This window comes from Carcharhinus amblyrhynchos, chromosome 12, assembly GCF_965287045.1.
Source record: "Carcharhinus amblyrhynchos chromosome 12, sCarAmb.v2.hapA, whole genome shotgun sequence".
In the NCBI taxonomy this organism is placed as follows: Eukaryota; Metazoa; Chordata; class Chondrichthyes; order Carcharhiniformes; family Carcharhinidae; genus Carcharhinus; species Carcharhinus amblyrhynchos.
In genome coordinates, this window is record NC_137335.1 from 42,073,375 (window position 1) to 42,085,911 (window position 12,537).

The window sequence follows — 12,537 nt, forward strand, 5'->3', positions numbered from 1 at the left end:
ATTCACCCATTCTGTCCCTCATCTTTATTGTCTGGTAACCATCCACCATATCACTAACCTGCACTCTTATCTCCTCCTATAATTTGGGTTTTCTAATTTCCCCTACAACTGAAACTGCTCCCCTCCCCCATTCAATTTAAAGCCTTATCTTCATGCCTTTAGCTGCACATGTTTGAGAGAGGGTTGTTAACAGGACCTAGGACATCAAAATTGGCAGACTGCTTGCCAAATCATGTTAGACGTTGACTGATGTCACAACTTTCCACTCTTCCATGCTTCTAGTATCCATATGGGTTACCCACGCTATTGCCCTTCCTAACATGGCAATCAGTGTAACCTGCACTGGAAGTCATTCAGGAGTGGAGCCCCTCTATTTTTATATCTCTCCGACTCTGTAATACTGAAATTATCAGAAGGAAAAGTGCTAAACAGGTGATCTTGTCAAAGTTGCCTTGATTTGGCTTCTTGGCAGCATTTTTAAGATGGATAGCCATTATTGAAACCAGCACCTCTCTTGACTCCTTCAATGTCATTAAATAATCAGATTGCTTATTTGAATTCCAGTACAGGATGAGGAGAAATGTCTTCCAAATAACTATTTGGAAGACTGAAATCAACGTTTTCAGATCCTTCTCCAAAATCTGATCGCAAGACTGTATCCATTTCCTTGGCAAAAGTCTAAAACTAACTGGTCTGTTCACTATCTTAGTGTCATAATTGACCCTGAGATGAGATTCCAACCTAATATTCCCATCGTCAATAAGACCACCTTATTCCACATCCATAACATCGCCTGACTTCATCCCATCTGACTCATCCACTACTGGAACCACATTCCTGCCTTTTCAACCTTCTGACTTAATAATTCCAATGCACTTCCAGTGGAGAAACTTGGTTTGTTCTCACTTGAGCAACGGAGGTTGAGGGGAAACCTGATAGAAGCCTACAAGATTATGAGGGGCATGGACAGAGTGGATAGTCAGAAGCCTTTTCCCAGGGTGGAAGAGTCGATTACTAGGGGCATAGGTTTAAGGTGCAAGGGGCAAGGTTTAAAGGAGATGTACGAGGCAGATTTTTTTACACAGACAGTAGTGGGTGCCTGGAACTCATTGCCGGGGGAGGTAGTGGAAGCGGAAATGGTACTGACTTTTAAGGGGTGTCTTGACAAGTACATGAATAGGATGGGAATAGAGGGATATGGTTTCTGGAAGGGTAGAGGGTTTTGGTTAAGTGGGGCAGCATGGCTGTGCAGGCTTGGAAGGCAGAAGGGCCTGTTCCTGTGCTATAATTTTCTTTGTTCACTCCTGGTTGGTCTCTCATATGCTATTCTTCCTGAACTGGAGGTCATCCAAAAATCTGCTACCCATGTCTTAACTCGCACATAGTCCTGTTCGTCTATCATCACCCTGCTGCTTGACTTACATTAGCTCCTAGTCCAACAACGCCTTGATTTTACAATCCTCATTATTGTTTTCATATTCCTCCACTGCTTTGCCCGTCACTACCTTTGTGAACTCCTTCAGCCCACAACCCTCAGATACCTGTGCTCATTTTGACCTCTTGAGCATCACCAATTTTAACTACTCCATCACTGGTGGCCATGGCTTTCTCTGCCTGCAACCAAAGCTCTGGAATTCCCTCCTTAAACCTCTAAAACTTTACCTCTCTTTCCTCCTTTAATATGTTCTTTAAAATCAAGATGATTATCTGACCTAATATCTCCTCAAGTGACTTGTGTCATATTTTGTGTTATAATGCTCCTGTGAAGAATCTTAGAATATTTAATGTTGTTGTTGTTGTTATGGGCAGAACTTTTCAAATATTTGTTTAAAAAAAACCTCGGTACCTGAAACCATTGTTGAGTCATTGAAAGTTGGAATCTGTGCTAGAAAAACCTATGTAAGGTCAGTTAATTTATAGATCTGTACATATTTGAACTATGTGAAGGTTACGCTGAAGGTGGAGTTTTCAAACACTCAACGTTCAATATCGAGAGACTTTTAGGCCAGAATGGTTGTATGTCTAGGAGAAGATGAATGTTCAAAGAAAATCTGGTGTAGATTTTCTCATATCTGTTATCACCTGTCTCTCTCTTTAACTCTGGCAGATTACTGGCAAAGGCTCATTTAAATGTATATGGTGACAGTTCTGGTTTTGTCAGTCTGGAAGGTTTTGTCTCTTTTACTCTGTTTCAATCTAATCTTTCTTTGCCTCTCTTTATTTTGCTTTCTATAATTGACTTAATATCGAATTCTGTATTCTAACGTACACTTTGGGATTTGGACTATGTTCTTCCTTATAAACAATACTTGAATCTGATTGGTTATGAAACCACACAGTTACTTACCATGTTCAAATAAGACCGAGATGCCCTTCAGAAGGACACACGCTACTTGAATCTCTAAACAACAGTAAATTCCAATGCAAAAGGTTGCGGAAATGCATTCCGGGCAAGGGCAATGTATTCTTAAATTTTAAATCTTGCATAATGTCAATGATTTTTCTGAAATCAACTCCACAGGTAAGGCACTTTTTTCATTTCTACTTCTCTTCCTGATCTTCTGGGAAATTTAGATACAAGAATGTAAAAGCACCCCTGACACTCAAAGCTGATGAGGCATTTGTGGCAAAGGATGCTTGAAGTGACAGTTGAAGCAGGAAAGTTGGGGAATAATTTCCACATTTTCACCTCCATTAACTCAGAAATCATGGGCTGAATTTTACAGGGGTAATGGGGATATGGGGAAGATTATTGCTCACGTCTCTATTAGAAATGTCAAGTGCAAATCAACCAACTTTAAAAAAAAGGCTGTGCAGCAACGATATTAAACTGCAAGTGGCCTTAACATGGGCCAGCATGTTAAGGCCACTTGCCCACTGGCAGGTTTTTAGGAACAGGGAATGTGAAATTGAAGGGACAAAGCCTCAGATGGTTGAAGCCAGCCTTTGCCCCTGGCCCTGCAGTGGCCAGTTGGGCACTGAAGAGCTTATTTTCCCCCTAGCCTCAATTTTTAGGGTTTTTTGAGCAGCGAAGGGTTGATCACCCTAGCAAGGGGGATGGATTGGGAAGGGTGTTTTGGGGGACAGGCAGAAAGGCACAAAAGGGTTTTTGATCTCGAGAAGGGGAATTGCACCTAATGCAAACAGGACACCCTCCAAAGGATGGACCTCACCTCCCCCCCACTGCCCTTTCACCAACTTTGGTGAAAATTGGGCTTCCCACTCTTGCCCACCTTCCACTGCCAGTGCACTATAACAGTGGAGGTAGAGTGAAGTCCTTAAGTGGCCATTAATTGGCCACTTAAGGGCCTCAATAGGCCTAAGGTAAGGGAGGAAGGGGCCCGCTGACCCATCCTATGTGGACCGGGTCGGGGGTAGGCAGGGAGGAAGCAGGCTAGCCATTCTGCCACTGACAATACGCCTATCGGGATGGGGATTATAAAATCTCTATCTGAAATAGTAAATGCCCCAAAAATTTAGCACTCTCTCTCATATAGCATAAAATATTTGTCTTAACTTGCAATTTTTGCTCAAATCATTGAAACGGCAAATAATTAATAAAACAATTCACCAATATCCCTCACATAAATATAAACAACCCAAGGAGTACGTTATGGAGCAGAAAATATGACAACTGAACAAGAGAAATTAATGGGAGCACAGAGGCATGATTGAAAAACAGGGATTTCATAAGACTTCTGAAAATAAGGAGGGAGGTTGCAAGGTGAAGAGTAATGCAAATGTTTGGAATAAAAGTAAAATGAGTTGGTAATCTGATAACTTTAGTTATTATGGGTAACCCTGTGAATATTAAATTACGTTTTCTGGATATTCTAGGTTTTCATATAAGCTAATGTTTACTAATTTTCTGGTGTGTTGAAAGGAGGATGAGGAATGGACACAATTATAGACATTTGTTGTTTCATAGTTTTCTCAGAACAAACATTTTTTATACTGAAATATTTCCGCAGAATTTAAAGGGTTATAAAGAATGTAGTTATGTAGTTTAGTATACATTTCATGAGTAGATTGTTGTCATTTTCAAAAGCATGTTAACGCTTACAAAATATTGAAAAACTATTTTTGTTGACTTCAAATTCACAAATATGTAAAGTAGGTTAACTGTCTATGAATTGTTATTAATTGCAGGCAGATGGTGGAATTAACTGGGGATTTCCCTTTAATGGACACAGACTGCACCTGTGGTTGTTGGCTTAGGAAGCACATGCTTGAAATTTGCAACTGTGTAAATAAATGTATATAAAAATGTGTAACATCTAATTATAGCCTTTATCCACTGACTTTCTGGATAATTTTTGGACACCCATGGAAGAGGACAAGTGTTGTCCTAGAATTAAGGTGCTAAATGGGGGAAGATTAACTACCTTTGTAGGTTGTTTTTTGGAAGAGGCTGTTTGAGGGTAAATCCACATCTGGCATGTGAAAGTCTTTTAAGGAGCAGTTGATTGGAGTGCAGGATAGGCATGTGCCTGTGAAAAGGAAGGACAGAAAAGGCAGAATTTGAGAACTGTGGGTGACCAAGAAAATTTGAGTCTAGTCAAAAAGAAAAAGCTTGCATACAAAAGGTCTAGGCAACTAAAAACAGATGAAGAACTTGAAGAACACAGGGGAAGTAGAAAAAAACTCAAACAGAGAGTTAGGAGGGCAAAAATCGGTTACGAAATGTCCTTGGCAGGATTAAGAAGAATGCCAAAGCATTTTATACATATATTAAGAACAAGGGAATAGCTAGAGAAAGAGTTGGTCCGCTTAAGGACAAAGGAGGGAAATTATGCGCAGAACCAAAGGAAGTGGGTGAGATCCTTACTGAGTACTTTGTACCAGCATTCACAAAGGAAAGGAATACGTTGATTGATGGTGTCTCAGAGGGCTTTGTGAACCCTCTAGAGCAGTTCATTAATATGAGGGAGGAAGTGTTAGGTCTATTAAAAAGCATTAAGGTAGACAAATCCCCAGGGCCAGATGGCATCTATCCCAGATTACTGATAACAGAGGAAATTGCTGGGCCTGTAACAGGCATCTTTGTTTCTTCATTGGCCACAGGTGAGGAGAGGATTGGAGGATAGTCAATGTTGTCCCATTATTTAAGAAGGGTAGCAAGGATAACCTAGGTAATTATAGGCCAGTGAGCTTAACGTCAGTGATAGTGAAATTGTTGGAGAAGATTCTTAGGGATAGGATCTATACACAATTGGAACTGAATGGTCTTATTGATGACAGAAAGCATGCTTTTGGATGAGGAAGGTCATTTCTCACTAATTTAATTGAGGTTTTTGAGGAGATAACAAAAATTATTGACAAAGGAAGGGCCATGGATCTTGTCTACATGCTTTAGTAAAGCATCTGACAAGGTCCCTCACGGCAGATTAAATCACATGGGATCAAGACTGAACTAGCTAGATGGAATCAGAACTGGCTTGGCAATAGAGGTCAGAGGGTAATGGTAGAAGGGCGTTATTCTGAATAGAGGTATGTAACTAGTGGTGTTCTGCAGGGATGAGTGCTGGGATCTCTGTTGTTTGTAATATATATTAATGACTTGAAAGAAAATGTAGCTGGTCTGATTGCGGATGATACTAAGATTGCTGGAGTTGCAGATAGTGACGAAGATTTTCAGAGAATACAGCAGGACATAGGCTGGAAAACTGGGTGGAGAAATGGCAAATGGAATTTAATCTGGACAAATGCGAGGTGATGCATTTTGGTAGATCCAATTCAGATGGGAACTATAAAAGAAAGGGCAGAACCATCAGAAGCATAGACATAGAGAGATCTGGCAGTACGAGCCCACAGATCATTAAAAGTGGCAGCACAGGTGGAAAAGGTGGTGAAGAAAGCATTTGGCATATTTGCCTTCATCGGCTGGGGCATTGAGTGTAAAGGTTGACAAATTATATTACAGATATATACAACGTTGGTTAGGCCACAATTGGAGTACTGTGCCCAATTCTGGTCACCACATTGGTGGCTTTGGAAGGAGTACAGAAAAAGTTCACAAGGATGTTGCTTGGTATGGAGGGTATTAGCTATGAGGCGAGATGAAATAAATAGGGATAGTTCTCCCTGGAAAGATAGAGGCTGAGGGGCAACCTAATAGAAGTTTATAAAATTATGAGGAGCTTAGATAAGGTGAGAAGATAAGCTTTCTTCCAGGACAGAAATGACAATTACAAAAGGACACGAGTTCAAGGGAAAGGTTCAGTAGAGACATGCAGGGGAGGTTTTTTTCTTAAACACGAAGGATGGTTGGGGCGTGGAATGCACTGCCAAGTGAGGTGATTAAGGCAGACAAGTTAGTGACATTTAAGACTTATCTGGATAGACAGGTGGGGAATAGAGGAATATAGGTGGTTGGTCTAGAAAGGACAATGTGATTAGCACAGGCTTGGTGGGCCAAAGGATTTGTTCCTGTGCTGTACTATTATTTGTAATAACACAGTAGCAGAGAATGGTTGCCTAAAGTGAAGGTTGGAACTTGAGAAACAGTTTTTTTTCTAACAGAAAACTATGTTAACAACTGTGGAAAATGGCAGAAGGCATTGTCACATGATTATCTCCAATGTTCGAAAATCTGAACCATATTACTAGTAGAAAAATTAAGTTGATACATGGACATGGGCTACCTCACTATCAAAGAGGAAATAACATATAGTCTGGGTGTTATTACTCCTTACAAGAAATAACATCAGATGTAAAGTATTTTGTGAGCTGAAGCCCATCAATTGGATAATGATGAGCGCTGTTGCGAACCAAATGGACATTCATGGGGACACAAATATAGAGGTCTCAATGATAGCCAGGTTTCAAAATGGTCTTATTGCTGGTTGCAGGCCTGACTACAATGCCAGTATGAAAGACAGGCGAAATGGGAATGGCAGTACCTTCAGTAGATCTGACCATTACAGCAGAAAACAGAATTGGAACAGCAATAATAGATAAATGAATCACAGAAATGTCCAAGGAACAGTTAAAAAGTGCTTCAGGTGTGACTGGAAGCATCATTATGTGGCAAACTGCCCAAAATAGAGAGGTGGGGGGGATAATCTTACCAAAAGGATTCTAAGTGCCAAACAAGTGAGAAAATGGGAGAATTTCAGATCCTTTTTTTTAGGTGAGCCACAGGTCCAATCTTACGCCACTCTATGCAGAGAGAGCAGCTTTCCCCTGTCCCCATCATGACCCTACCCCCTCCTCTTAGGTTGTTGTGCAAAATGCACACATGAAACTTGAAACAAATATGCTGTGGTATAATTTTTGAAAAAAACTAGAGGATTCTGCATTTATCCAGTTAGGCATTATTGTAACTCCTTAGTAAAAATATGATGTTTTTCACCAGTGTTAGAGAATATTGATGTCAATAATTGCATCAGTTAAATATTCAGAGAATAAAAAGCCATCTTAAAGTTACATAGACAGTTTGATCATTCTATTTGTTGAAAGTTAAAAATCAGCTACAAACTGAAAGTCCAGTTGATGTAGTGAGGTTAATAGAAGAGATGAGCGAGACATGCAAGATCTGTAAAATATATTGAAGAATGATGCAGGTCCTGTGACAAACGTTTCACTGACACATGACTATATCAAGATATTTAAAGGCATGGAACAGCATCAAAAATATTTTAATTTTACATTTTGTAGACCAGTTAACTGGAATTGACATTTTTATAACATAGTTAGCAGTACAGAACTTTAGTATTACTGAAAAAAGATATTGTTGAAGCTTTTCATCTTGCATTCATCAAGATAATTCATGAGAATACTAAACTGAAAAAGGAATAACGTTTATACTGCATGAGGAGAGAACACTAATTGGTTGGCAAATGGACTTTATAATTAGAGTTGTTGAAGATAGTGTAAAGGAACATCTCAACAAGTGTGACTGTATCAACAAAATGCATGCCATTCTTAATGAGGCATCCAAATTGGTATCCATTGACCTGCAGCTAAAAAAAACGCTTTGGAATTGTGCAAGAGCAATGAACTGTTGGATGATATAAATGATAGGATTTGCCTCACAGATCACTGCATCCGCATATGTATAGGCTTCCCAAGACACACAAAAGTGATGTCCCTTTATGCCCTATCTTGTCAATGGCCAGTCACATGAATTGGTTAAATGGTTGGCCAAATTGCTACAATCAGTTTTGAACATGTTTCCACGTACACGATGAAGGTCCCTTCACATCTGCAAAAACCATACAGGACTTGCATATCAATAGGAATGCCATGTCCATTTGCTCATTTGATATTGCTAGTCTATTCACCAAAGTACCACCATAGACATGTGCAGTATGGCACTATATCATGGCAATCTGGACCCTGCTACCATTTAATGATTCAGTATTCATTGAACTTTAAACTCAGTACATAAGAAGTTATAGTATGTATGCCCAAATAGATGTTACCATGGGATCGCCTCGATGTCCAGCTTTCTCAAACATCTTTGCTGGGTTCTACGAGAAAAGTGTCTTTGATAAAATTACATTTAACCTTCTACCCCTTGCGTATTTCTGATATGTGGATGATAGGTTTTCTATATTTAAATCCACAGTTTCATGTAAGAATTTCCTTACATTCCCTAACGGGCTGCCAATAAATTTGGGGGTACCTGTTAAGAGAGGTGAAACAAAGACAATAGTTGGAGACAGTTTAGAGTTTATTTAAAGGTGCTTGGTAAAAATCAACTGGCTTTGTCACATAGGTAGATTTCACAGAATCATAGAACCCTATAGTGCAGAAAGAGGCCATTCGACACATTGCGTCTGCACTGACCACAATCCCACCCAGGCCCTACCCCCAGATCCCTACATATTTTACCTACTAATCCCTCTAACCTAAGCATCCTAGTACACCAAGGGGCAATTTTAGCATGGCCAATCAACCTAACCCGCACATCTTTGGACTGTGGGAGGAAACCAGAGCACCCAGAGGAAACACACACAGACACAAGGAGAATGTGCAAACTCCACATAGCCAGTGACCCGAGCCAGGAATCGAACCCAGCTCCCTGGAGCTGTGAAGCAGCAGTGCTAACCACTGTGCTACCGTGCCACCCCAAATTGTATTTGTATTCCTTGCAGATGGAACTTGAGGCTAAAATAAGGTGAGTTACTTGGGGATTTGAAGAGTAATTGGGTGATCTTAATGTTTCTGTATGCAAGTGAGTAGACTCTCCTACAGCTTGAAAAGTAATTTTGTAAACTGTTTTAGTTCTTTTGACCATGTATTCATGACAGTGTACACCAATTATCCTAAATAACATGGGGGGTTGGGGGGGTGAGGGGCACGATTCTCCCAAAACGTGTCGAATTCACATGAAAACTGGAGTAAATCATGCTGGTTCTTTCAGTGGGAGTTCAGAGAAGAACCTCCCACACTCTTGTGCACTGCTATGCGGCTCAGCATAAATGCCATTGAAATTCCATGGGACAGGGCCTATTTCTACTGGAGAGGCCGGGAGCATGGGGCTGCGCAGACTACTGGACACGTGTCGATCTGTCTGCACTGAGTTTGACATATGTGCAGTGGCTCATGTCTGCCAGCCTCCTGGTCGCTGGCCAGCCCCGTGAACCCTACATTACTGGCCCTCTGAGCCTCCCTTAGCCTGATTGCTGACCTCCCAAGCATAATGTGGGTATGCCGGCGTTGGACTGGCGTAAACACAGTAAAAAGTCTGACAACACCAGGTTTTAGTCCAACCTATTTATTTGATAATATTCTCACTAGCTTTCGAGGGGACAGCCTCTTCGTCAGGTGAATGGAGAGTTCTGGCCTCAGACAGAGCATATAAAGCACAGACAGTTTAGAGATTACTGATTAAAATGCGAATCCTTACACCTAACCTGCTGTTCAAGACCTGAAGTGGCTGACAATGTGAGTGGTAGGAGCACTGATCACAGTTTAAAGAGATGTGTATTGTCTCCAGACAGTACAGTAAGTGAGGTTTTGCAAACCCAGGCAAGTCACGGGGGTTACAGATAGTGCGACATGAACCCAAGATCCCTGTTGAGACCGTCCTCATGTGTGCGGAACTTGGCTATCAGTCTCTGCTCAGCGACTCTGCGCTGTCGTGTGTTGTGAAGGCCGCCTTGGAGAATGCTTACCCGAAGGTCAGAGGCTGAATGCCCGTGACCACTGAAGTGTTCGCCAACAGGAAGGGAACAGTCTTGCCTGGTGACTGTCGAGCGATGTTCATTCATCCGTTGTCGTAGCGTCTGCATGGTCTCCCCAATGTACCATGCTTCGGGACATCCTTTCTTGCAACGTATCAGGTAGACAATGTTGGCCGAGTTGCAAGAGTATTTACCATGTACCTGGTGGATGGTATTCTCACGTGTGATGATGGTGTCCGTGTCGATGATCCGGCATGTCTTGCAGAGGTTGCTGTGACAGGGTTGTGTGGTATTGTGGTCACTGTTCTCCTGAAGGCTGGGTAGTTTGCTGCGAACAATGGTCTGTTTGAGGTTGTGTGGTTGTCTGAAAGCAAGAAGTGAGGGTGTGGGGATGGCCCTGGCGAGATGTTCGTCTTCATCAATGATATGTTGAAGACTCCGGAGAAGATGTCGTAGCTTCTCCGCTCCGGGGAAGTACTGGACGACGAAGGGAACTCTGTCCACTGTGTCCCGTGTTTGTCTTCTGAGGAGATCGGTGCGGTTTTTCGCTGTGGCGCATCGAAACTACCGATCTATGCGCCACAGCGAAAAACCGCACCGATCTCCTCAGAAGACAAACACGGGACACAGTGGACAGAGTTCCCTTCGTCGTCCAGTACTTCCCTGGAGCGGAGAAGCTACGACATCTTCTCCGGAGTCTTCAACATATCATTGATGAAGACGAACATCTCGCCAGGGCCATCCCCACACCCCCACTTCTTGCTTTCAGACAACCACACAACCTCAAACAGACCATTGTTCGCAGCAAACTACCCAGCCTTCAGGAGAGCAGTGACCACAATACCACACAACCCTGTCACAGTAACCTCTGCAAGACATGCCGGATCATCGACATGGACACCATCATCACACGTGAGAATACCATCCACCAGGTACATGGTAAATACTCTTGCAACTCGGCCAACATTGTCTACCTGATACGTTGCAAGAAAGGATGTCCCGAAGCATGGTACATTGGGGAGACCATGCAGACGCTACGACAACGGATGAATGAACATCGCTCGACAGTCACCAGGCAAGACTGTTCCCTTCCTGTTGGCGAACACTTCAGTGGTCACGGGCATTCAGCCTCTGACCTTCGGGTAAGCATTCTCCAAGGCGGCCTTCACAACACACGACAGCGCAGAGTCGCTGAGCAGAGACTGATAGCCAAGTTCCGCACACATGAGGACGGTCTCAACAGGGATCTTGGGTTCATGTCGCACTATCTGTAACCCCCGTGACTTGCCTGGGTTTGCAAAACCTCGCTTACTGTACTGTCTGGAGACAATACACATCTCTTTAAACTGTGATCAGTGCTCCTACCACTCACATTGTCAGCCACTTCAGGTCTTGAACAGCAGGTTAGGTGTAAGGATTCGCATTTTAATCAGTAATCTCTAAACTGTCTGTGCTTTATATGCTCTGTCTGAGGCCAGAACTCTCCATTCACCTGATGAAGAGGCTGTCCCCTCGAAAGCTAGTGAGAATATTATCAAATAAATAGGTTGGACTAAAACCTGGTGTTGTCAGACTTTTTACTCCCAAGCATACCCAGGCACAGCTTGACCCCCTCCCCCACCCTAGAGCCCCAACTTCCTGCCACTCCCCCAATCCCCCTCCACAGCTCCTACCACTCCCCCCAGTAGGCAGCGATCTCCCCACTCCACCCACCCCCAACCAATAAGAACATAAGAAATAGGAGCAGGAGTAGGCCATCTAGCCCTTCGAGCCTGCCCTGCCATTCAATAAGATCATGGCTGATCTGAAGTAGATCAGTTCCACTTTCCTGCTTTCTCCCCATAACCCTTAATTCCCTTGCCTACCAAAAACCTATCTACCCGTGTCTTAAATATATTTAGCGAGGTAGCCTCTACCACTTCAATGGGCAGAGAATTCCAGAGATTCACCACCCTTTGAGTGAAGAAGTTCCTCCTCAACTCCGTTCTAAACTGCTCCCCCCTTATCTTGAGGCTGTGCCCTCTAGTCCTGCTGTCCTTTCTGAGTGGGAAGAACCTCTCAACCTCTACCCTATCCATCCCCTTCATTATCTTTTACGCCTCTATAAGATCCCCCCTCATCCTTCTAAACTCCAACGAGTACAAACCCAGTCTATTCAGTCTCTCTTCATAGTCCAACCCGCTCATCTCCGATATCAGCTTAGTGAACCTCCTCTGCACTCCTTCCAAGGCCAAAATATCCTTGCACAAGTGCGGCAACCAAAACTGCACACAGTACTCCAGCTGCGGCCTCACCAGTGCCCTGTACAGTTGCAGCAAGACCTCCCTGCTTTTATATTCTATCCCCCTCGCTATAAAGGCCAGCATCCCATTCGCCTTCCTGATCACCTGCTGCACCTGCAGAC

At 42.8% G+C, this 12,537-nt stretch overlaps 1 protein-coding gene across 10 annotated transcripts in view; it reads right to left on the reverse strand.

Moving 5' to 3' along the window:
• LOC145350939 (echinoderm microtubule-associated protein-like 6) overlaps nt 1-12,537 on the reverse strand; it is a 394,618-nt gene that overhangs the window by 132,293 nt on the left and 249,788 nt on the right. For 2 of the 10 annotated variants that reach the window (XR_013888268.1, XM_080200447.1), the window contains one exon: nt 4,386-4,490. The exons of the other annotated variants lie outside the window; for them this stretch is intronic. Coding sequence is in view for 1 of the 2 variants with exons in the window: in XM_080200447.1 (XP_080056573.1) it covers nt 4,386-4,490 (105 nt within the window). In the remaining variant the exon portion in view is untranslated. The remainder of the gene's footprint in view (nt 1-4,385; nt 4,491-12,537) is intronic. 10 annotated transcript variants of the gene reach the window in all.